This window comes from Diadema setosum, chromosome 14 (assembly GCF_964275005.1).
Source record: "Diadema setosum chromosome 14, eeDiaSeto1, whole genome shotgun sequence".
NCBI classification, from domain to species: domain Eukaryota; kingdom Metazoa; phylum Echinodermata; class Echinoidea; order Diadematoida; family Diadematidae; genus Diadema; species Diadema setosum.
Window position 1 is genome coordinate 16,700,081 of NC_092698.1, and position 25,006 is coordinate 16,725,086.

The following is a 25,006-nucleotide window of genomic DNA, read 5'->3' on the forward strand; positions in this document are numbered from 1 at the left end:
CAAATCACCTTCATTTTGGGTTTTCTGTCTTTTTACATTTTCCAGCTTATCGAAAAAGAGATCAATCCTTATGTAGATGAGTGGGAGAAAGAGAAGCAGTTTCCTGCCCATAAGGTCATGAAGACGCTAGGAGAAGCAGGTTTCTTGGGGGTCTCAAGACCAACAGGTAAGTCTTTGAGTACTAGCCCAAGCCTGCGAGATTCATTTTACAGTTGTTGTTTGTCTATTTTGTATTATGGCCCGAATTCTCAAAGGTGGAATAACTTTATTACACTGCTTATTCCGCCGATTTATTACGCCTCTTATGCAAATCAGGCCCTCGTGACGTAAAATGACGCGATTTATTCCCCGGAATCTATTCTCAAAGGTGGAATAACTTATTCCCCAGAATAACTATTCCGCGGAATAGTTATTCCAGCTTTGAGAATTCGGGCCAATGTATGAACATGTGATGCATTATTCTGTATAGATGCACTGTTTATAATCTCATTTGCTTCTTAACCCATTGAGGACGGACTGATTTTGCCACAACACGCATTTCCCACAGACACCTGCGTGAGTATACTTGGGACTCATCCTCAATGGATTAAAGTGATATCATGACCCAGGGCTATCATGTCAACTTGGCATCCAGTTGCTCTACCTTTGTTGCAGTTTGTGCTTCTTAAAATGAAACAAGTCTACCCCTTTGACTTTCTTTCAGGTGAAAAGAAAAAAATGGTTTTTCTCCATTCCAATGTCTTTCCTCACTAGAGTATGGTGGACTTGGCTTAGACTACACTTACAGCGTGGCTGTTGCAGAAGAACTTGGTGGAATCAGGTGTGGAGGGGTTCCCATGGCGATAGGTGTCCAGACAGATATGGCGACTCCAGCTCTGGCAAGGTATAGAGTGCAGTCTGAAGCTTGAGGATTACACCTCTCATGCGGCCACCCTCTTGATAGGTGATAGTGCTCTTTGACTGAAAAACTTGTTACGAGTTATTTACTGTGACCATCCACTTGGCTTAACTTGTTATGTTTCTAATCAGCACTCAGTAATCCACCCAAACTTACTCAGGGTGTAGTGATGTGCCTCAGTCCAACAGGGAGCCCATATGTGACTGTGCATCACAAAATGAACAAAAAGTTGCGCCCCTTGATTTTACTTGAGGACTCAAAAAGATGAAATAGGTCAACCGAGTCAATCTTGAGTTTTTCATATTTTCTGAAAGAGCTATTCTTCTTCTACATTATTCTTTGCTTTGGGATCATAACATGAATGGGAAAGTGTGTTTTCAGCAGTTTTTCTAGAACCTTTTTTTGGGGAGAATGAAATGATTAGGTATGTCATAGAGTCCCCCTTTTATTTCTTGAAATCCTTTACACACTCTTCACTTTCAAGTCTATAATATTTTTAAAGGATAACTCTACTGAGCACTTTGAAACTTGGCATTAATCATGGACAGAGTGTGTTAATAGAACATGCTCAATTTTAGCGTAATCTTATAATCCCTTCATTGTTGTTGCTCCAGCTGTTTACATCCTGTGCTTTGTCCCTTTCATTGCACATGTAGCACAGCTTGGTAAAGATTAAGTGCTTGAATAGACCCTGTACTTCAGAGCCTCTTTTCCTACAATGTACAGGTAGTTCACACTTTTCCAGAGCATATTATGCTGTCTTTTTAGTATTTTGGTACAACCGTATAGGTTGGGGGAGTCCATTTGAATTAAGCTATACATCATTATAAAGCTGAGTCTGCTCTTTAACTAAAAATCCATGTCTCTTGACTTTTTGTTGGTTTTGTGATGCAGGATCACATGTTTAGGGATTATTATGTTATAATTAATAATTATTTTTATTATCATTATATAGTAACCTGCTGTAGTTGGTTTACTCTCACTTTCATTTTGTTGCCTCTTCTTTGTGCACCAGGTTAGGGCATGCTGTTTGTTCAGCCCCCACCCCTTCACTCATGCTGTTGCTATTTCACTCTTTCCCTATTCCTTAGTATCCCTCTGTACTTGTTTGATGTTGCCTCCCTGTTCATCCATATCCTTCACAGCCTGCCCCTATGATCATTGGGATCATCACTCACCCACCTCTACCTTTTGTCTGTCCACCTTCATGCTTTAGTTCACCTCCTTTTATACTTGTTGTCCTCCTTGCCCTTGACTTCCAACCCATCCCTTTTGTTTTCTTTGTTCTGTATCCCTAGCCCTCCTCTGACTGTGTCTGTTGTGTATTGTCTTATTACGTAATTGCTTCCCTGCCTGTTTGTCATTTTGTCTCTGACAAAGATTCTGCTAGGATCGAAAGCTCAGGCCCCTTTTGACTCCACAATAATGATTAAGAAGATTTGGTAATATCTATTCATTAAAGGAAACCCAAACCCAAATATAAATGTGGATTTAGTGAAAGCAGCAATATTAGTAGAATACATGAGTGAAAGTTTGAGGAAAATCAAAGATTCAGTGCTATATAGCTAGGTGTAAGAAGACTACTACAGTTCATGATGTTATGTATGGACAACAATAGAAAATGCAAAGAAAATGTGACTTTTTCTGGCATAGTGAAAGAACACTTGACTTACATTGTACCTCTTTCAGAAAGCAGGGGGAATTGCATCACCCGCTATCATAATGATATGCCAGTAAATAGTCTATTGAATGTGTACTTTTCATGATATCTGATATTCTCCATATATTTTCTTTATAATGTTGTCATAAACTATAGTAGTCTTCTTATCCAGTGATGATGGCACCAAGACTTTAAAAATCCATAACTGTTGAAACCCATTGTCCAATTTTCCTCAAACTTTCACTAATTAATGTGTTTTATTAAAATATTGCTGCTTTCACTCAATCCATATAATTTATATTTGGGTTTTGATTTCCCTTAGCAGTTAGTTTACAGACGTCTGTATCAGTCAAAGATGAAATATTATATTTTGTAGGGTGGTACACTATCTTTTATCATAATTTCACCTTTTATCAGTGTCTTTACTATGTAGAGAAGCAATCTGTTTTATTTTAATCCTTTGTTATTCATATGTATTTAGCTTGCATGATTTTCTAGAGAATCTTTTTTATTCATTCTCAAATTAGTTGAGCATTTTTTTTAAAGTATAGATTACAGCTCATGTTTCTCTCTCAAATTGACAAATTCTGATTTGTTTTCTGATTTTGTGCAGTTTTAGTGAATTTAACCAGTTCCATCTATTTTTTTTTTTTTTCAGTACATACTCTTTAAACTTTAGTTGCCAATTTATGGCACATGTCTATAATTGGTAAACTATTTAGCAATACGCAGTGAATTTAGTTGCCCTGGGCAGCTCTGGGCATTATCATGCCTGTATGTGTGTACACTGTATGTGTACAAATGTACAAATATACCCACCCTGTGTGTACCACTGAAGATAACAACTGTAGAGGCACCAAGTTTAAGCCACAGTTCCAGTAAGGGTTGACAGCATATGCCCACATTGCTGAAGCTAATTGTTACTGTCACTTAACGATCATACAATGGCTCATGATGTATTGGTGATGGTGTCAAATGATTGATTTCCTCATATTTCATAATTAAGTGCTACACCCATATGTTGTACCATGTGGTCTTTATTCAATTTTGCCAAAAATCATAACAACTTGAAAGTTCAGGCACTCAGTACTACCAGTTTGTGCTGGTGCTCCAGTCACTTAAATTGGACGAGGACTAGTCCCGAGTATACTCGGGCAAATGTCTCTGGGAAATGTGTGTTGTAGCAAAATCAGCCCATCCTCAATAGGTTAAGTTGAACTACAGTTTATGTATGCCTGCATTTGTCTCAATATTGGGTTACAATGACTATAGTATAACAGGAAGATTGTATGCTAACACAATTATCAGATCTACATTTTGTAAGCAGAGTGCACTGACCATTTCGTTTGCTACAGTGTATGTTGGTGTTTAATAATTGTAAATGTTTTATTCTTCTCTTTTTTTTCAGGGGAAAATCCACCCTGAAAAATTAGTACATATGATATGTATGTAAATGATTTAAGCAGAAAAAATAACAGAACAGGATAATGAAAGTGTGATCAAATTCTGACAAGAACTAAGAAAGTTATGATTTTCTGATGGTGTGACCAATCAAACTCACAAGCAATTTTGGGTAGTCATGTTGGACCCCCCCCCCCCCTCCCCACTTTCTCTGATCTGTAGAACAAAAAAGGTTAACTTTTCCAATCAAGTAAATTTCCAGTCATACAGTACATTATGCACCCTTTGAAATACACAGCAATCTTTGTAAATATTTTTCATGCAACATCTGCGAGCAAAAAATATATTCCATTATCAAAAATTGAAACAAAAAAAGTGAGATTTTGTTGAGTATCATGCACAGGGCAAATGGAAGATGAGCTCACATGCTGCATTATGGAGTTTCCAATTACATTGTAATGGTCAGTTGATCACACCTTAAAGGTAGGGAATCCCATTTGCATGCCTTAAATGAAGAGTTGTATAAATACAGTGGTATGTTGAAGAGAGTATCATTTTAGAAACTCCCATAAAGTATTGAAAGTGGAAGGTAACATTTAGTACATTTTTATTGACCGTTAGATTTTGAATTGAATTTTTTTTTTTCGGGGCTCACTGCAAATTCCAGTACATTAAACTAGGCTACCTTTGCAGACCCATGCACTGCATGTGTGTCCATCATGTATATTTTGTGAAGAAAGTTCATCAAAACTTACAAACATTTCTATATACATTCTTGCCACACACTCTATATGTTATTACATCAGCTCTTACACTTTTAGATTTGTGTTTATAGATAAAAGATACAGAAGACTGCAACAAAAAGGCTTAAGTGTGGCTGACACACAGAACTACTGAGTAGTTGAGTTTTGTGCATTATTCAAATAATAGATAACTGTTGACTTCTAAATTTCTCAGCAGTGGCCTAAACAAGTCCCCTGAGGTTCATATGTTAATGTTTTGCTGCATTTTGGGAGGTCTGTAAAAGGTATCCCCTACCTTTAAAGGGATGATTCACTTTAGGTTGAGATGAGAGATTCAGATTTTCACTTTAAAAAATGCAAGCAAAGGAAAACTGACCAGAAGTGAATATGATTTACTAGTGAAAAATTGAGCAAAAGAAAAGAAAAGAAAAAAAAAAGGGATTGCATCGGGATCCCAGTCCCGATGGAGAGCAGTAATTAATGTAAGACAGTAAATGCAAACAAAAGTGTTTTTGTGTACCAAAGATATGATTTACATTATATGGAATACACTATGCCAAGGAGCTTACAGTCCAATGACCAAGATTATCTTATCTAAATACTTCTAAGATACCATTTATTCAGATTGATTGTTCACATTCATGCACATATTATACTGTTACAATGTATCTTGTTACCTTTTATCACATGGAACAATACCTTGAACTAAAAGCTTAGCTGTGAGTCTTGGGGAAAATGAGCTTAAATAATACCCTGCTGTTGGTCCATGGAAGAATACGGCTGTATTTCGTGCTGCAGTTTGATTGGGTTTGATAGCACCACAATTGTGGTTCAAAACTTTAACTCGTTGTTCTGAACATGCTACCAAGGACAAAAATTAGTGCTGTTGTGATTAAACCAGAATATCTGCATGGACAGTTGATGTATGCTATACATTGTAATTGTGGGCAGATTAGAGAAATTCATTTTGCAATACCTACAAACAGTTATGTACGAAATCTCATAAAACCTTCAGTACTGATCAATGTGATGTAGAAGTTGATATAAAATAATCCTTTCATGTCTCAGAACAGTCCCAGTAATTAAAGCTTTCAGACAAAATTATGAATTATTATAAATCATTATTTAAAGATATTTGTATCAAATGGAAACAAATATTGATAAACTCCAATCAGACTTTTTGTGGATAACAAGGGATGCTGGGTGGTAAAAAAACTGTAGTTCTTTGGAGGATGGCTGAAAATGGGGTTGCCATGGCAATTCCCAAATGGTTTTCACGAGACATTACTGTAGGGCAGGGTAATTGATCATTTTTAACCCATTGAGGACGAGTCCAGAGTATACTTCGGCAAGTGTCTGTGGGAAATGCATGTTGAAGCAAGATCAGCCCGTCCTCAATGGGTTAATGCCTGTCTGAAAAATATTCAGACATACTGTACACCTTGTATAGTAGCTACATATCACTGCTGTATAACATGTAAATTTGTACAATTATGTAGTCAATGCACAACCCCATTGGCGATGATGATATCACATGGAGATCGTGTAAAGTGTATGAATAACATACAAAGGACATTTGATGTTGAGATTGCATATCTCAAGAACTTTGGTGATGTGGATGTGCTTGTGCTATTTATGGATGTCACGGGTTACATTCATCATAATTGTTTTTTCTTCAGCTTATCTCTCCCTTTTGCTCATGGATACACATTGTATCTAAAGTCTGCACACTTGAAAAATGTCATATCTTGGGTCATTTTCTGTTAAACAATACATGTATCTCAGACTTTGTAACATCTCATGTGTGTTGTACATGTACATGTAGTATGGCTAAAGAGAGAGAAAGGGGAGGGGGAGATAAGATGCCCCACCAAACAAAATGTTGGGGGGGCAAAACAAGTTTTCACCCCCCCCCCCCCCCCGTGCCCCCTGTAACAAATAATTAATCACTGATTTATAGACCAAAATGAACAATCAAGGCATATTTCTTGTCTAAATGTAGTAATTTCATAACTGAAAATGCAAAAATTTTCGCCCCTAACGGGGTGAAAATTATAATACACTAACAAAATACAGTATTGAATCTATACACTAATAGGAACTTATGAGTAAATTTAGTGTATAGATGGTAGCCTCGTGTCCTTGAGTGTGCCCGCTGAAACATACCTTTAGTAAACCTTACATTTTTCATTCTCTTCTTTGTTTTCTAGCAGTATAAGAATATTTTTTATTGTTCGAACGATGCGATCACGTTTAAGCTTTTAATGAGTACATTTCAGATATATTGCAAAGTGAAAGTGGCTCTCTCGTTCTGCCCGTACTTATAGTAAAATGAAAAGTTTTCATAAGTTATTATCATAGTCCTTTGCAGTGATTTCTTTTACTATGTTTAATTCCTCAGAAATCTAATTTAAAATGCTCTTTACAAAAAGTCCCTACCATGGGAGGGGGTATCCCCCCTCCCACACCCTCCCCCCGCTCGGTCGCTTCGCTCCCTCGCCGAGGATCTCGCACCATCACATTATTAAATATTAATGTACTCCCGTGTGTTATGATCATAGTCCTTCCGACTGATTTTTTCAATATGTTAATTCCCTAGAAATTTACTTTAAATTCTCTATAAACGTGACTTTTATACTCTGTTTTTACAGAAAGTCCCTACCGTGGGAACCCTCCCCCCGCTCGGTCGCTTCACTCCCTCGGCCGAGGATCTCACACCATCACATTATTATGTACTCCCGCATGTAATAATCATAGTCCTTCGCACTGTTACGACCAAAATCACTCTGAGAATGATCGCACAAAAGAAACAATCAACTAATGTTCAGGCGGTTTATTAACAGTGATATTGTGGGTACAGACTCGTAATCGGTTTTCACATCAGTACAATAATGATCAATAAAACAATTATAAATCGGTAGTGAAATCACTTACAGCCAAATTTGAAAGCAAGTAATCCTTTGACAGTGTCCAGATACGATGTTCGATGCACCGATGAATGATCCTTGACGCACCGATGAATGGTTCCTCCGACGTAACTCCAAAGGCGCTGGTTGCAATAATCCACTTTATAAATCCGGGGTAAAGTCCACGATAAACAAGGTGTATGTCCACGGCGAAACGTGCAAAATCCAAACGTTATGACGACCACGTCCAGTTGATGCGTTGAATGATGATTCACTTTATAATGTCCAGCAAGGAATCCAGCCCGTCACAGCTTTGCCGTAATAATGTCCGTTGACACTAAAATATGGAGTCTATCTCCAACGTAGGCAAATTAATTCTCTGCAGGCAAAATGTCTCCCAGGCCTTATCTCCACAAACACAGTTTGTATAGCAGGTCAGCAGGTAACACAGGACTGACTATAACAAGTCGCTTCAGAGCCAGAAGTGACGTAACTCTCAGAGCAGAGGTGTTGGGTACTCTGCCTACTGCAGAATTTCTCCGGCTTATATACTATCCATTCACCCCTTTCTAGTACATTCTGTAATTTTCTCCAACCTGGGGCCACATACCTGAACATACTAGCAAGTCCAAGTTCCAGGAATCCTGGATGACTCACTGCCTAACTATGTGCATAACATCATTGCCAAAATTAACTACCAATCACATTGGGCTACAGGGACAGTGCCTCACTCAGCCAAACATGCAAGCACTTCCCAGAATTTTCTGGAATGGGTGAAATCATTCTAGATTGAGTGAGCTATAATGTATTTCCTGTCACATGCATACATGTACTGTAGCTACATTTTATACCACGTAGAAAATTCTCCACTGATCTGGTCAGCCTGTATGTACTATATCTATATCATATAGAATGTTCTCCATTATTCTGGTCCACCTGTGTACATACACATTAAAACAACCATGCATTATACAGCCTTGATACATGTACATAACTACTTGTGTGTACATTTGTGACAGCAGTGATTATTTTTCACTATGTTTAATTCCTTAGAAATTTGCTTTAAATGGTCTATAAACGTGACTTTTGTACCCTGTTTTACAAAAGCTCCCTACAGTGGGGGGGGGGGGGGATCCCCCTTTCCACCCCCACCCCCCCCCCCCCCCCCCGCTCACTCGCTTCGCTCCCGCGCCGAGGATCTCACATCGTCACAATGTACCCCTGTTGACATTTTGCCCCCCCCCCCCCCAAAACCAGAAGTGTTCCGGCGCTTGTGCACAGGATAGAGTGCGTTAGTGGAGGCGTAGCGCACTCGAGGTTATTTACAATTGTGAAACATGCACGAGGCGGAGCCGAGTGCATGTTGCACTACATTGTAAATACCCGAGAGTGAGCTGCGTCTCCACTAACGCCACGAAATAATCCTGTGCATCATTTGTTTTATAAAATGGGTCGAAAACTAAAAACATTTTTCACGTACCTTTGTGGATCAAGATGTCCGAAGATGATCGTCCCAAACATGTCGCACTCGGAAATCCCGCACATATAAGTACTGTACGTATAAGAGTATACGTACGCCACACATGCACACAAGAAAGGCCGGCCGGCAGCCCGAACTAGAAGTTGTTTACAGGATTGACAGCGCGTATAGTAGCGCGCGACGCACTTGTAACAACTGATTGAGTGCGCACTGCTAGTGCAAACATTGTGACGTCGGCCGTGGATGTTAGTGAGAAATTAATACAAGCACACGTGACTCATTTCAGCGCTTCCAATTGGCTACATTCTTGAACCCATTTTATAAATTTTGTTTGGCTGTTTTTGGCAATCTGTGAATTTGACTTGACTGCAGTGTCAGCAGAGCTATTTATGACCAGGTGATAGCCATTTATCACACAGGATTATTTCAGAATTCAACCGTCAATAATCCTTTTTTTTTTTTTTTTTTTTTTTTTTTAGTGCCTCGAGTCACAAGGACTTGTTCTTGTACACTGTTGCATGCATTCTTTGCTGCCAATTGTAGATTGTGTTTATCAGAAGTCATTAGTCTTGATTGCCTTGTCTTGCAACTCAGACTTAAAAAAGAAAAGAGAAATGGGAAAAATCAGTGCTAAATACACTTGTACTGTACTACTTTGAGGGTCAAGAGCAGCATTAGGGAGTGAAGCACCCATCTCCTGAAACTCCTCATTTTTGAAGAAATTGGTTAAAAACAAAACTGTGTGTGAAAGCACACACAAAGCACACACAAAGCACACACAAAGCACAAAGCATCATGGGTGTTCTCATCTAGGGCAAGTGTTTAAAAAAATAGAAATTGTAGTGAAAGTAGAGGCTACCAGAATTTGTAAACCATTCATTGTCGGAAAAAGTTTTGCCATTTTTTAGTATGTTTATGGTGCATGCAAAGAAACAAAGAGTCCTTTTGTTTGTCTCTGACAGAATATACCGTTGTATGTATTATATGATACTGTATGTGACCATGCATTGCAAAGCCAACAAAAAGATGTATGACCTGATTCTATGTGAGGACTCAAAATAGGTGTAATGTGTCAGCCTTGTCCATCTTTTTTCCTTTTTTTCATATTTTTTGAAAGAGCATTTCTTCTTGTACATTTCCAGTGCTAAAGTTTGGGATTGTAAAACAGATGGGATGTTGTGTTTTTTTTTCACAGTTTTTCCAGAGCATTTTTTTTTTCAACAAGTATAGAATATTGTGCGTAGGTAGGCCTACGTATGTCAGAGAGGCCTCTTTCATTTCTTGCAAAAAATCTTTTACACTCTCATTGCTTTCAATTCTAATAACTTTTGAAAGGATGATGATACTCCATTGAAAGTTATTATTAGTCATGCCAAGAATGTGCCAATATAGTGAACAAAATTTAAGCTAAATCTTGTCATCCATTGATTGTGGTTGCCATTGAGTGTTTTACAGGATCTTGTGTTGTTTTTGTTTTTTGTCCTATTCATTGCACAGAACACAGCATGGTTAGATTTTAAGCACTTGAATAGACCTTTTAAATTAACTACAGAGCCTCTTTTCTCGATAAACTCTTTTCCAGAGTGTGCACTTTCTATCCATTATTTAGATGGGTTAGTAAAGTCCATGTGTATTGAGTTCTACATTTTTTTTTTATGCCTCCTCCACCACAAAGTGGTGTCGGAGGCATTATGTTTTCGGGTTGTCCGTCCGTCCATCCGTCCGTCCGCAATGAATTTTGTGGACAGCGTAACTAAAAAACCTTTTGAGGTATCCTAATGAAACTTGGCATGTATGTGTATTAGGGGGTGAAGTTGTGCCTATCTACTTTTGGGTGCACATGCTCAAGGTCAAAGGTCAAAATGTCAAGGTCAAATACGTAAAATTTCACTATTTCCAGCATATCTATGCAATGCCTGAAGATATTTTCTTGAAACTTAGTGTATACATGTATTACCCAATTCAGATTCTCTTATGAAAGGTTTGGGGTCATGAGGTCAAAGGCCAAAGGTCAAAAGGTCAAGTGAAAATATTAAAACTTCACTTTTTTTCTCCGTACCTTGGAAATTGTTCAAGGTATCTTCATGGAACATAGTATAATTCGTCGCTGGGGTGACAAGACCTTGTATCTACAAAATGTCAAATGTTCAGGAGAGCCAAAAAACATGGCGGCCAAAGCACTGTGGCGAATGGGATAGCCTTTCCTTTGACATGCTGTGGTGGCTTCATTTTTGGAGTAAGACAGTTGGGATTTGGACAGGACATCACTTAACCCTAAAAAAAGTCATTTTCACCAAAATTGCAGATACAAGGTCTTGTCGCCCCAGCGACGATATATACATGTACTGACTGGCAGTGATTATCTAGAGAATTTAGGGTTCATGGGGTCAAAGGTCAGGGAACAAAGGTCAAGGGCAACACTTCAAAATTTTACTATTTCCCTCATATTTATGCAGTGCCAGCAGGATTATTTTTTTTTAACACTTGGTATATGCATGTATAACCTAATAGAAATTCTCTGGAAACTTTTTTTTTTTTTCTTCTTTTTTGTTGGCCTCAAAGGTCAAAAGGTCAAAGATCAAGGGAAAGTGCTGAACTACAGTAACTTTTTCCTCCATATCTCTGAAGTGGCTCAAGTCATCTTGAAACTTACTACACATTTATGCATGTTCTGCCTGACAGTGATTATCCTATGAATTTTAGGGTCAAAGGCCAGATGAAAATGGTAACAATGTACTTTACACTACAGAAATTGCACTTTTTCTCCATACCTTGAAAATTACTCAATGCATAAACTTATGAATGGGTCAAAGTCAAGTTAAAGTCCTCAAATCCCCAAATACATGCTTTCCTATTCATCCAATTAAACCTAGGTCAAGGAAGGTGAACATTCAACACATTTGTGACAAACTTGTCATTTTGATATTTTGCCAATTTTGTGAAAATGTAATCACACATTGTCCACATGTACTATAGACCTATTAGGAGAATCATGCATTATGGCAGAGGCATACCAGTCGCCATAGCGACATTTCCAGTAAAGCTTAGAATAGGCTGCTCTTTCAAAAATTTGGTGCTTTTGTGTTGCAGGGCCGTATAATATACACACTGTATAAATGCACGGTGGTTGACGTGATGCTGATATTTATTATTGTTCGTATCACATCTATTTTCTTGCTTTCCTCTGCATTTTTGTAGATTTGGGTCAGGCGAGTTAAAGAGAACATTCCTCGCCCCAACCATAGCTGGTGATATGGTGGCATGTCTTGGAGTGAGCGAACCAGTGGCTGGCTCCGATGTAGCAAGTAAGGGTCTACTGTGAAAGTGGATATTTTCGCACTACTAATTTTTCGCGCTTGGCCAGGTAAGAAGAGTTTCGCGTGTTTTTAATTCCGCGGAATCAAGACATCAACCACTGGAACACATGGCATGCAAAAATATTTGTGTGCTTTTATTTTCGCGCTAGCTTGTGGTTGCGCGAAATGCGCGAAAATTTCAACACCGCGAAAATTTCCACTTTTACAGTATACTGCTTTAAACCTTTGTGTGCTTTGAGTGCCTATTGGCACAGAAAACACCATAGAGCTGTATACAAATGACGCACAGGTCTGAGTGCGTCAGTCGGAATTGTGTGCACAAGGTAACTATGGAATGCTTAACCCACGAGGCGAAGCCGAGTGGGTTTAGGCTAAATTCCATAGTTACTGCATGCACACTATATTCCGACTGACGCATCAAAAGACATGTGCGTCATCTGTTTTATAGAATGGGTAATTTTCTTGCCAAAAACCCATTTTTCTATCGTGTTACCCGATGACAAATTTACTGGGTGTATTTCCTTTTGGCTTGCCATAGACGAGTGCCCGAAAACCATGCATCAGTTTTTACTGGACGCATGGTTTTTCTTCAGAACCATGCATCCAGTAAAAGCTGATGCATGATTGTTTTAGCCAATAGGCGTCTCGTACTGAGTGCGCGAACGCTTGCTTAGTGCGCGAACCTTTATTACAAGTGCGCGATAACATGTTTACCACTGTGACTCAGCGTGCGGCCAGTACAAATCAACACATAGCTCTCGACCAATGAGATCGCAGGATTCTCCCTACCCATTCTATAATACCCACTGTCTAACAGTCTGGGACAGAAAGGGTTAAAGGGCAACTCAACTACATGTTCAAGAATGAAGTAAAATCATTCAAGCAGGACAGTGAGAGTTAATAGAAATAGGACATGAAAAAGTTTTGGAATATACAGTTTTACTGTAAAAGTGGAAATTTTTGCACATTTCACGCAGTCAGAAGCTAGCGCGAAAATGAAAGCATGTATATACATATTTTTTGATGCCATGTGTTCAAGTAGTTAATATACTCATTCTGCGGAATGGAAAATACACGAAATTCATCTTACCTGGCCGAGCGAGAAAAATTACTCGCACGAAAATATCTACTTTTACAGTATCTCAGTGATAGCTTCTGTTGTGTTAATGAACTGCTTGTTTGACCAGGTGAATACCTTACATGGTTCTATCATAGATATTGCTTTGTGCATCGCCAATTATAGATGACAGCAACTTTAGTGTGTATGTGTGTGTGTGTGTGTGTGTGTGTGTGTGTATATGAGATGTTCATTTAAAAGCACGAAGGATCGTACAATAACTGATTGTACAGTGCTGTATAAATTCATTCAATTGCTTTTAATGGTGGTGTGTACCAGCTGCTGAGCGTTTTTTTCTCTCCTCTGCTCTGTTGTCAACCAAGATATTCGCACCACTGCAAAGAAGCAGGGCGATGACTTCATCATCAATGGTAGCAAGATGTGGATCACCAATGGTCACCAGGCAGACTGGATGTGCCTGCTGGCCAACACTGGAGAGGGCCCCGCCCACAAGAACAAGTCCCTCATCATTTTGCCGATGAACTCCAAGGGTGGGTACACCAGATGTTGGGGGGGGGGGGGAGGAGGAGGCTGGATGATACATGTAGTCACAGGGTTTAAACAAGCATTTGATGTGCCATGGTATTGGGTTTATTCTTGAAAAATGATCTTTGATGATGATAGAATAGTACTGACAGTGATGACAACTAGAATGAAGATAAAAAAGTAAGAATGAGGACGAAACTGAGAACGAGCACGATGATAGTAATTCTAGTAATGTAACAGTAATATTGATGTCAGTGAAAGGCCATTGAATGATAAGCTATGCTATTATGTGAATGTTGACATAATTTAGAGAGTAATGTGTGCATAATTATGATTTTATTTGGACAGAACAAAGACTGAGAAATTTTACTTTTCACAAATTTCAGTTGCTGTTATGAATGACTATCATTTTGTTAAACCAAATTGGAAGTAGAAAAACTCTATTCATGTGTGCAATCTTGTAGAATCTTTGATTAGAAATTTTCTGAGTTTATCCTGCATTATTGTATTTAATCAATAAATATTGTCTCCGTACACGTAAGAGTTGATGAGGATGTAGAGTTTTAGTGTTAGCCGTGAATGTGATGGAGAAGCTTTGAGATGTATAAATGACTGCCCAGATCAAAACCCACAAAAAGTCGCAGATTATGATTCTCTGTAATGAACCAAAATATGTCATTTTATTGGTAAGACTGGCTCAAGTTTTTAAAAGTTTGTCTCACCATGGAGAGTAATCTTTTCTCTACGTACTGTCAAAATTGGACAGCTTGAAACAAATCGAAATTGAAATATTAGCATTTTTTTCTGGATCAAATTTTTTGGACAGGCAATACTTTCACTCTGAAATAGAACATGTTTCCAATGATGCTTCTACACAGCACACCTGTGTGACCATTATCTTTAAATCCTTCTTTCTCCCTTTTCTAAGAAACTGCACCTCCTAACTCTGAGATATTTCAATCTCCTTTGGAATGGGTTAGGATGATCCAATTTAACCATGTCATACATCACATCATTTTTAAGCTTAGAGCTTGCTTTTTTAAACCAAGTGGAAAACTGAAAATCTATTGTGGCCTTCTTTTGGTGGGTTTTGAGCTGGGCGGTCACATAACTGAAAATGCACAAGAATAGCTAGAAAATGTGAATGCTCATATGTGATCCAATATATTTTAATGCATGTGTTGACTGCATCCCAATTCTACTCGTTCCAGGTGTTGTGAGGGGGAGACACATCGACAAGATAGGCATGCACTCCTCTGACACGGCCGAGATCTTCTTTGAAGACGTGCGCGTTCCACAGAGCAACCTGATTGGCCAGGAGGGGGCAGGCTTCCTCTATCAGATGCTGCAGTTTCAGGAGGAGCGGCTGTGGGGAGCAGCTGCAGGTTGAGTGACAGATAACCTTAGAAACGCTCGTGATAATTTTTGGGCAAACTACAGTCACTATCTGTTGTATTGCATAAAAATATTGACTGCTTTGAGGGGCTCAGTTTAGAACTATTTGCCCAGAGGTTAACTTTCCAACAGTGCTATGCTCCAAGATGAAGTCATAGGGCATATAGCACCATTGAGAAATCACCGAGGGCAAATAGTTTTATCTGTGACCCCCCAAAACAAACGGTCAATATTTGTTTTAATTGTATGTACCGCATCAAAATGTTAATGCTATTCTAAATTCAATAGGCATTTAAATGGTGTTGTTGTGCTACCGGCCAGAGAAATTACATGAAGTGTAATTTCACAATGCGCAAATATACAACCGTAGTAGATATGCGTCCAACATATACATGTACACACACGCATCTTACCCAGCCTACTAGCTGACTGCTTGGCAGTATAGCAAAAAATTAGTGATTGCACCTTTGACCAATCAGAATTGAGGATTAATCAAAGGAGATGTATGTGACCGTGCAGCACAAAACCATTAAAAAGTCGCACCCCTTGATTTCACGTGAGGACTCAAAATAGGTGAATTGGATCAGCCGAGTGAATCTTGAGTTTTTCATATTTTCTGAAAGAGCTATCCTTGTACGTGATTCTTTAGTTTGGAATAAAAACATGAATGGGAAAGTGTGTTTTCAGCAGTTTTTCTACAACCCTTTTTTAGCTCACCTGAGCCAAAGGCTCAAGTGAGCTATTGCGATCGCCCTTCGTCCGTCGTGCGTCGTCCGTCGTCCGTAAACTTTTACATTTTTATCTTCTTCTTGAAAACCCCAAGACCGATTTTCATCAAACTTGGCAGGTAGCATCCCTAGGGGGTTAGGAACTCAATTTGTGAAAATGGGCACCATGCCCCACCCAGGGGGCCCCCAGGGGGGCCCAAACCCCCCAAAATTAAGGAATCTGTAAAAATCTTCTTCTCTAGAACCAGAAGTGATAGAGCTAAGTTAATACTATGAGTTAGTACATTGATGACTGTAGTTTCAATTTTTTTCATGGCAGAATCAGGGGTGCCCCCCTTGGGACCCAGGGGAGGGGGGTGGGGAGGGGTCCTAATGGGGCCTAAATTATACATTTTCATCTTCTTCCTGAGAACCCCATGACCAATTTTCACCAAACTTGGCAGGTAGCATCCCTAGGGGGTTAGGATCTCAATTTGTTAAAATGGGCACCATGCCCCATCCAGGGGCCCCAGGGGGGGGGGGGGGGGCAAACCCCCCAAAATGAAGGAATCTTTAAAAATCTTCTCTAGAATCAGAAGTTATAGAGCTAAGATAATACTATGAGTGAGTACATTAATGACTGTAGTTTCAAGTTTGTTCATAGCAAATCCAGGGGTGCCCCTCTTGGGGGCAGGGGGGGGGGGGGGTTGGGAAGGTCCAAATGGGGGCCTGAATTGTACATTTTCATCTTCTTCCTGAAAACCTCATGATGGATTTTTGTCAAACTTGGCAGGTAGCATCCCTAGGGGGTCAGGATCTCAATTTATCAAAATGGGCATGCCCCACCCAGAGGGCCCCAGGGGGCCCCCAATCCCCCCAAATTAAGGAATCTTTAAAAATTTCGGCCCTTATTGTACATTTTCATCTTCTACTTGAGAAGCCTGGTCAAATTTTAGTAGAGCTGTGAATAATTTAGATTAGTGACTGCGTGAAAGGTGAAGTTGCGATACTCAGGTGAGCGCTAGACCTGCGGGTCTCTTGTTTTTTTTTTTTTTTTGGGGGGGGGGGGGGAGTAGAATGATCAGATACAAGTATGTCTTAGAGGCCCCTTTTCTTTTCTTGAAATCCTTTGCACATTCTTCACTTTCAAGTCTAATAACTTTTGAAAGGATAATGCTACTGCTTTGGAAGTTGGCAATAATCATGGACAGAATGTGTTAATAGAACATGCTCAATTTCAGCTTAATCTTATAATCCCTTCATTGTTGTTGCTCCAGTGGTTTACATTGTGTGTTTTGCCCCTTTCATCACACAACAATCACAGCTTGGTAAAGATTAAGCACTTGAATAGACCCTGTATTTCAGAGCCTCTTTTCTCAGTTCACACTTTTCCAGTATTTAGGTAGGTTAGGGGAGTCCATTTGAATTGAGTTATACATCATTTTAAAGCTTAGAGTCTACTCTTTCAGAATCTGCCTTTAACTAAAAATCCATGCCTGGTGACTTTTTGTTGGTTTTTTTTGATGCAGAGTCTAACATAATCACTTCTCATGACTGGCGATATTAGCCCTACATACAGTGTACTGTAACCGCACACTGTACCGTCAAAGTGACCATTGTCCCATCATAAAAGATGTTAGGATAGCAACTTCGGCTACAATAGCAACTTCTCGTAGCAACAGCCAATGAGGAAGCTGGTCAGGATTCTTGTCACATCCATGACACTTGCCATTGCAGCAAGAGTTGCTATCACATCAATTTTTTATGAAATGGGGCCCTGATAAGTGTTTTTGGTGTCGTCATTGTTGCCTATTATGGAAAAGTAAAGTGTTCAAAGCACTATCAATCCTGAGATGATCTGGGTGTAGCTTTCTTCAGAGAATGGCTTTCCTTTAAAACAAAACAAAAAAGAATACAATAATAACACAGATTCCCTGGTCTTTCATTCCAAGTTAAGGAAAACTTTCCTAAAAGCATGGTGTTTTATAGTTTAGATTTATTTTTTTGACTTGTATGTTTTCATCATACTCCCCTTTTGAAGGGACAAGAGATTTTAAGAATAAACAGATAAGCAAACAAGAAAGTGATAGCTGTCATTCACAGATGCCTAGGCAATCTGTAACAGTGAGTAATGCATTATAGCTTGAACTAAAGACTTCATCTGGAACGTATCACAACATTTATCATGTGAATATTAAGAAGTGAGATGATGGCTGATTTAAAATCATCCTTATTTTTCTCAGTTTTCCACAAACTTTCCACAGAGATTTTTTTCTCAACGGTTACTCATCGGAATCAAAGTTTGTTGCTTCCGGCTACCCACCGAGGTACAGTGCATATTCAATGGCAGTCTGATATATCCAGTGCAACTTGGTTGGTCCTGGTCGACTATCAGGTGAGTGTCAGACATGTTGCACATGATCCTCATCAGATGATTCTGCCTCTTTGGATCACCACCCGACATGTCTGGCACTGACCTGATAGTCGACCAACAAATCAGATTCATCGCACTGCGATCCGATACACTTCGGTGGGTGGCCGGAAGCAACAAACTTTGCTTCTGATGAGTGACCAATGAGAAAAAAATCTCTGTGGAATGGGGGTATCACTGATTGCTACCACTCCCATGTTGTTTTCCTCTTCTGCTGCTGTACACACACAGCTCTGTTGCCCCTGGACTTGATGATCGATGACGCCATCGAGTACACCCGGCAGCGCAAGATCTTCGGCAAGCCTGTCCTGGACAACCAGGTGGTGCACTTCAAGCTGGCCGAGCTCAAGACGGAGACGGAGCTTCTAAGGTCGCTTGTCTACCGGGCAACAGGTGGGGGCTGGTCTTGAGGGTCCTTTTCTGAGATGCAATACCCTTTCACATGAAAAGTTGTAGGGTAATCTGAAGTGACAGAGTGAAAGGAAGTGGTATCGGCAGTGCATTGTTTGTGTTTGTGGTATAGCCAGATTATTTTTTATTCTGTTGTATCTATTTGGTATAACAAGTGTGAACGGGGATACTAAACTTTACCCTTCCTTCACAGTCTGAACCAGCCCTTTTTGTCTGAGAAACTGAATAATACTGCCTGCATTGCCAGCATTGACATGTCACATTAGCATACCAGCTGTGATGTGACTCATGAATATATGAATGATTCATACTCGCATACATCGCGAGGCCGCAGGAAAAAACAAAAAGGTGAGAAAACGCTTCGTGGCTGCGCCACTTAGTTTCGTGTTCACCCGTTTTTCGCAGTGCACAGTGTGGCAAGTTAGTCTCATTCCTCAGTCACAAGCCCTTGTCAAAAGGCTACATTCTAGCTGGCTCACAAGCATTCAGGTCTTAATCATTTTCCGTGTCAGATAAATCCAAAGTCTCACACTGCTCATGAGCCCATTTATGTATTTCGCTTGAATCAGTAAAATAATTCAGACTGATCCATTGACAGCTGGATACACCATTTTATGTCAGTTTACCAGTAATCCAGTTCAATTCAAGTTGTTTCCACTGATGATAAGACCTGTCCAGTGTTGACTGTTTTGCCCAGAATAATTACACTGTACACCAGGATAGAGATGTTGTGTTATTTTTAAATGCTGCAGCTTACTGGCTTTGGCTGTCTGCACAAAAAAGTAATACAATTCATGCAGAGCGCTGTGTTCAGTATTGCAGACACACACTCATTATTATTACAAACCCAAACTTCCTGGTCTTATACTGCCATTTAATGAGGAGATCATATTGCTAGAGCCAGCCATGGCAGTTTACTGTATGTCCTGTCATGGTTTGACAGAACATGATACTTCCCAAGTTCATATTTTGACTAGTATAATTTACCGCTGCAAAATGTAATTGCCAAAACCATCTTGCCATCTCACACAATAGCTTTATGAGTTTGGGAATCCTACCTGTATACACCAGAAGAATTATATGTTATCAGAATTGTGACTTAAAGTGTGATATTGCAGTGTGACTGAAAATGACAGATGAAATTCCGGTACTGAACACTATTAAATGTCCATGGAAGTACATATCAGACGGTCACTGAAATCACATGGCATACACTTCTAGTACTGAACACTATTAAATGTCCATGGAAGTACATATCAGACAGTCACTGAAATCACATGGCATAAACTTCTACCTTCTTGTGGAACATAATTGTGTGTCAGGATAAAGAAACTGTTGCACACTTACTGCAGTTTCGTTCACCACCCAAATTCAGTCTCCATGGATTTAGCCCGACAGTCTTGGATTTCACTACATTGCATGCACTAGTGTGATGGATTTTGTCCATTGAAGAGTGAACCTCATTAACCTGTTCCTATTAAATGTTAAATTTGGTTCATTATCCACTGTGGAAACTTGTCCCATCCACTCCAACCTATTTACACTGTAGTTCAATTTGCTCATTTGTAGACCACATCACCATCTTTGATCAAAGATTGTCAATTCACATAGAAACGGGACATACATTTGTACATCTTGCAGTCCTTCTGGATCGGTCATCTGCAGCTGAACTAATCAACTCTTCTCAGCCATGATATGGCAAAAGCATGTATCAGGGTATAATGCAGATTTTATAAATTTGCCCAATTCTGGGGTCTTTGAGGTCATAGATTTAAGACAATTCTTGGATATTCTAGAGTTTTTGTTCCTGAGATACGTAACTGGAGCTATTTTTAAATCATTTTCATACTTTTGGGGGGTAAATTTGATCGCAAATTGGTGTATCTCTCGATACACCCTTTTGTCATGTAGAGAGCTGGCAAGAGAAGAGATTTGTAGAATATACCTGCAGTTGTACCTTTTTAACATAACTCTTTATGTGCCACGTTCGCACGTCCGACTCAGTCGACGGCGTGCCAACTTCGCATATTCTGCTCAACAAACAAAGCCGCCAAGACCGATTGATAAACCGCTAATTACTGCTAATCCCGCGGCACAATGAAAGCGTTTATTGTGCTTTTGTTCCTCTCATTATATGGCTTGCATTCTATGTGGTGGTCGACTATCAGTCGACGTTCCCAACTAGATTTGCTCGTATACCGGTATTCTAAGTTTCTGTCATGGTGTTATGTGCAAAAGTTATGCCTTTACAGTAATGTAGCAACTGGTCATTCAAAAGAAAAATAATATTGAAAATAAGAGTCGTCATACAATTTATACCGAAACAAAGCTAATTGGCATTCCTCTTTAACTTTGTCTACTATCATGCTCATCTTAACAGAAATTTGTAGAAGTTATACAAATTGGAAAAACCGAATTCTTTTTCGAAGCATGACTACCTTCGTGTCTCAGAATAACATGGCACACAGGGGGTTTCCACCATGGCACATAAAGAGTTAAAGAGGCCAATGTTGCCCATGTCAGGTTTTGTTGGCAGAAGGATGAATCTTGATAAACCTGACTGTAATCCTGGTGATGAATGGTTTGAAAAGCTAAGAAACATAAAAAAAATTATAAAAAGACAAAAAGACAACTCCTTCATCAAATATCTCTTCCTGTGGCTTCTAGCCCAGACTCTAAAGCAATTTATCTCGATTCATCCCCCCCCCCCCCCCCAGTGTGGAGCTCTGGTACACCCTTTAGCTATTATTTTGCAGTTCTGGTTGAATAAGATGTTATACTCAAAATAAATTGACTTCCGTGCCTGGCTTTGCTTTTTGGTGTTTGTCTCACTCCAGCGCTGTACGTTCAGGGACAGGATATGACCAAGATGGCATCCATGGCCAAGCTCAAGGGGGGCCGACTCCTCCGAGAGGCCAGTGATGCTTGCCTCCAGTACTATGGAGGCATGGGCTTCACAAATGACCTGCCCGTCTCAAGATACTACCGTGACACTAGGTGAGATGTAAAGCATGGCACATTCATACATAGTTTATTTAGAGTTCAATCACTTTCCTTGCTACCCGCAGATTTATGGAAAAGCTGCAAAAGGTCAGACTAGTAAATTTCACTGCTTACAATCAGCTGTCAGTCAAGTGTCATCTGGCTTTTGAATACATGTACAGTCAACCTTGCCTAAGTTGAATCTATTTGGACTGAAGAAATAGCTTCGACTGAATTAAATTCAATTTGTGATGGATTAAAATAGATGGAATATAAAGAAAAGAGGACTTAAAAAGAACTTTTACTTCAACAAGTATTTGACTTACAAATTTGAGGTGGACTTAAAGGGGATGGCTAGTAACTGATCAGTGGGAATCAGTGGGTATGTTTCCAGGTTAGCATGCCTGTACAGTGACAGGGCATTAAACTGCACATTACTTGAACATGAGACTGTTCTGAAGCAAATAATTTTCACACAACAATAGATATACAATGTACTCTTAAATGAATCCCACAAGAATTGGAACAATCATCCCCCAGCATTCCCACTGATCAGTTACTAACCATCCCCTTTACGCAAGGTTAACTGTGTGTGTGTGTTTTCTTAATGTCACAATTGATCCCAACGGTCTTCATTTGTATCTGGAAAACATGAAATATGGTGTTATGTTTTACATACAAAATTGGGGGGGGGGGGGCAGTCACATCAAGTGGTTTCATACAAAGGTACTAGGCAACTGATGCTTACAGGAAGAAACACATAGAGCCTGATGATGTTTTGTGACTTGTCCCTATGATGTTGTCATCGTAGACTCCCTCACTATGTCTTGCTTCTGAATGCTTTCACTAGAATATTTTATCCCTCAGATGAATTTTCCTTTTATTTTTCACGTACAAGGCATATCCATGATGATAATATCTGTGTGGATGGCTGACCGAAAAAAAAAAAAAAAGACTTACTGCAGAGAGGCCATTTCTATTCCAACACATCCTTGTGATGATGGGCAGATCTCACTGACTGTAATGTTCGTTTCAATTTTCTTCTAATTATCTTCAGGTTGGCTTCCATTGGAGGTGGTGCAGATGAGGTGATGCTTTCAATTCTATGCAAGTTTATGGGAACCTTACCAAAGTGAAAGTGATCCTGAAATTCTTCTTCTTTTTTTTTTCTTATCTTCTTCTTTTCAAATAGGAGTGGGATTGCTATTGACTTATTCGGTTTTAAAACTGGAGGGCTTCTAAAACAAGGGGAAAAATGATTCAATTGGTTACGCAATGAGTCGGGTGCATTGCTATTGTAAGTGCAAATATGAATTGATTATTGATAGACATACTGAAGCCCCCAGTGATGGCTGAAATAGACATTAACATGAAATACAGCCCCCAAACAGAACAGGTCTATAAGCACTGGGAAAAAATTGACAGATTTGTGTTGATCAAAGGCACAACAGTGCTGCATGTATTCAATGTTGCACACTACTGATAGCAAACACTTTTAAGGGTATGTTGACTGATTCATGATTTGATTCTTTATTGTCTTGCCACTAGCGCTGTTGACAGGGTCGAACATCATGAGACATTTGTGCCACCAATTTTTCTTTCTTCTTTTTTTTTTTTTTTGTGGGCACAGATGGTTTGAAATGATTATCATGTAATATTTCCTACAATGTACATCTTTTTTTTGTCCTCATCTATCTTCAACTGTGTCTGCAGACTGAAATGTGATTCTCCCTATCTCATCTGGGCCTTGTTTTATGAAGAGTTATAATTGATTATGTAGTTGATTTCTAATGGTAAGTCTATGGCAGCCTGTGTGGTATTAAAAGGAAATTTATAATCGATTATATCTTTTGATAAAATGGGGCCCATGTGTTGATTCTTGAGTTCAGAAAGTGCATCTGCTGTGCTATGGTTACAACTTGTATCTTGTCCAGATTCACACAGGTAACATGTTGACCTTAAAGTCTGCAATGATGAATGAGTGATTGAAAAAAAAAGAAAGAAAACCCAACAATAAAATAAACCTGTTCACATTCTAATGGAGAGAAAAAGAGAAGGAAGTACAGGAAGATTGTTCGAATGATGCAAAATGATGAAACCCACTGGAGTATGTTTGGGTACGTGAAGTGCAGGTGTGTCTTAGCAGTCATGTATTAGGTTTGCAGATTAAATGCTCACTTGTGCCTACACATGGTAAAATGATTATATTCATGTCATGGTTTTAGATTGAATGTAAAGCTATTTCAGCAAAGTACATCGACACTCGATCCTTTTCAAACTGTCATTCATTCAGGCATAATGGTATTACATGATGTACTTGTTCAGGATATACATGGTATACATGGTACATGTGGTTGCATGTAACAAAATGAGTGTAATAACACTTGTACCACCTGTTAGAAAAGTTTTCGGGTGCTGTTTGTTATTCCGAAGGTTCGTTATTCCAAAGGTTCGTTAATCCGAAACACACAAAGTCCCTATACTTAGAGGTTCATTAATCCGAAAATGAAAAAGGGTTCATTAATCCGAACTTTTGTGGCGTTATTCTGAAGGTTCGTTATTCTGAAGATTTGTTGATCCGAAAATGAAATTCGGAAAAACGAACCTTCGGAATAACGAATCTTCGGACTGAAGAGCCTTTGGAATAACGAACCTTCGGAATAACGAGCTGTAACCAAGTTTTCAGATGTGTTTACATGTCTCCTTTTGCCTGTGTAGCATTTTTAGCTCACCTGAGCCAAAGGCTCAAGTGAGCTATTGCGATCGCCCTTCGTCCGGCGTCCGTCGTGCGTCGTCCGTCGTGCGTCGTCCGTCGTCCGGCGTCCGTCGTCCGTCGTGCGTCGTCCGTTGTGCGTAAACTTTTTACATTTTCATCTTCTTCTTGAAAACCCCAAGACCGATTTTCATCAAACTTGGCAGGTAGCATCCCTAGGGGGTTAGGAACTCAATTTGTTAAAATGGGCACCATGCCCCACCCAGGGGGCCCCCAAGGGGGCCCAAACCCCCCAAAATTAAGGAATCTGTAAAAATCTTCTTCTCTAGAACCAGAAGTGATAGAGCTAAGTTAATACT

General features: G+C 39.4%; 1 protein-coding gene across 1 annotated transcript in view; it reads left to right on the plus strand.

The window, feature by feature from the left end:
- The window catches only part of LOC140237738 (probable acyl-CoA dehydrogenase 6), a 30,049-nt gene extending 5,580 nt beyond the window's left edge, over positions 1-24,469 (plus strand). The window contains exons 2-9 of the mRNA XM_072317666.1: positions 46-166; positions 754-883; positions 12,287-12,393; positions 13,846-14,013; positions 15,220-15,393; positions 18,773-18,934; positions 21,790-21,949; positions 22,992-24,469. Coding sequence (XP_072173767.1) covers positions 46-166; positions 754-883; positions 12,287-12,393; positions 13,846-14,013; positions 15,220-15,393; positions 18,773-18,934; positions 21,790-21,949; positions 22,992-23,070 — 1,101 coding nt within the window. The 3' untranslated portion in view covers positions 23,071-24,469. The remainder of the gene's footprint in view (positions 1-45; positions 167-753; positions 884-12,286; positions 12,394-13,845; positions 14,014-15,219; positions 15,394-18,772; positions 18,935-21,789; positions 21,950-22,991) is intronic.
- Positions 24,470-25,006: the final 537 nt, after the last annotated feature.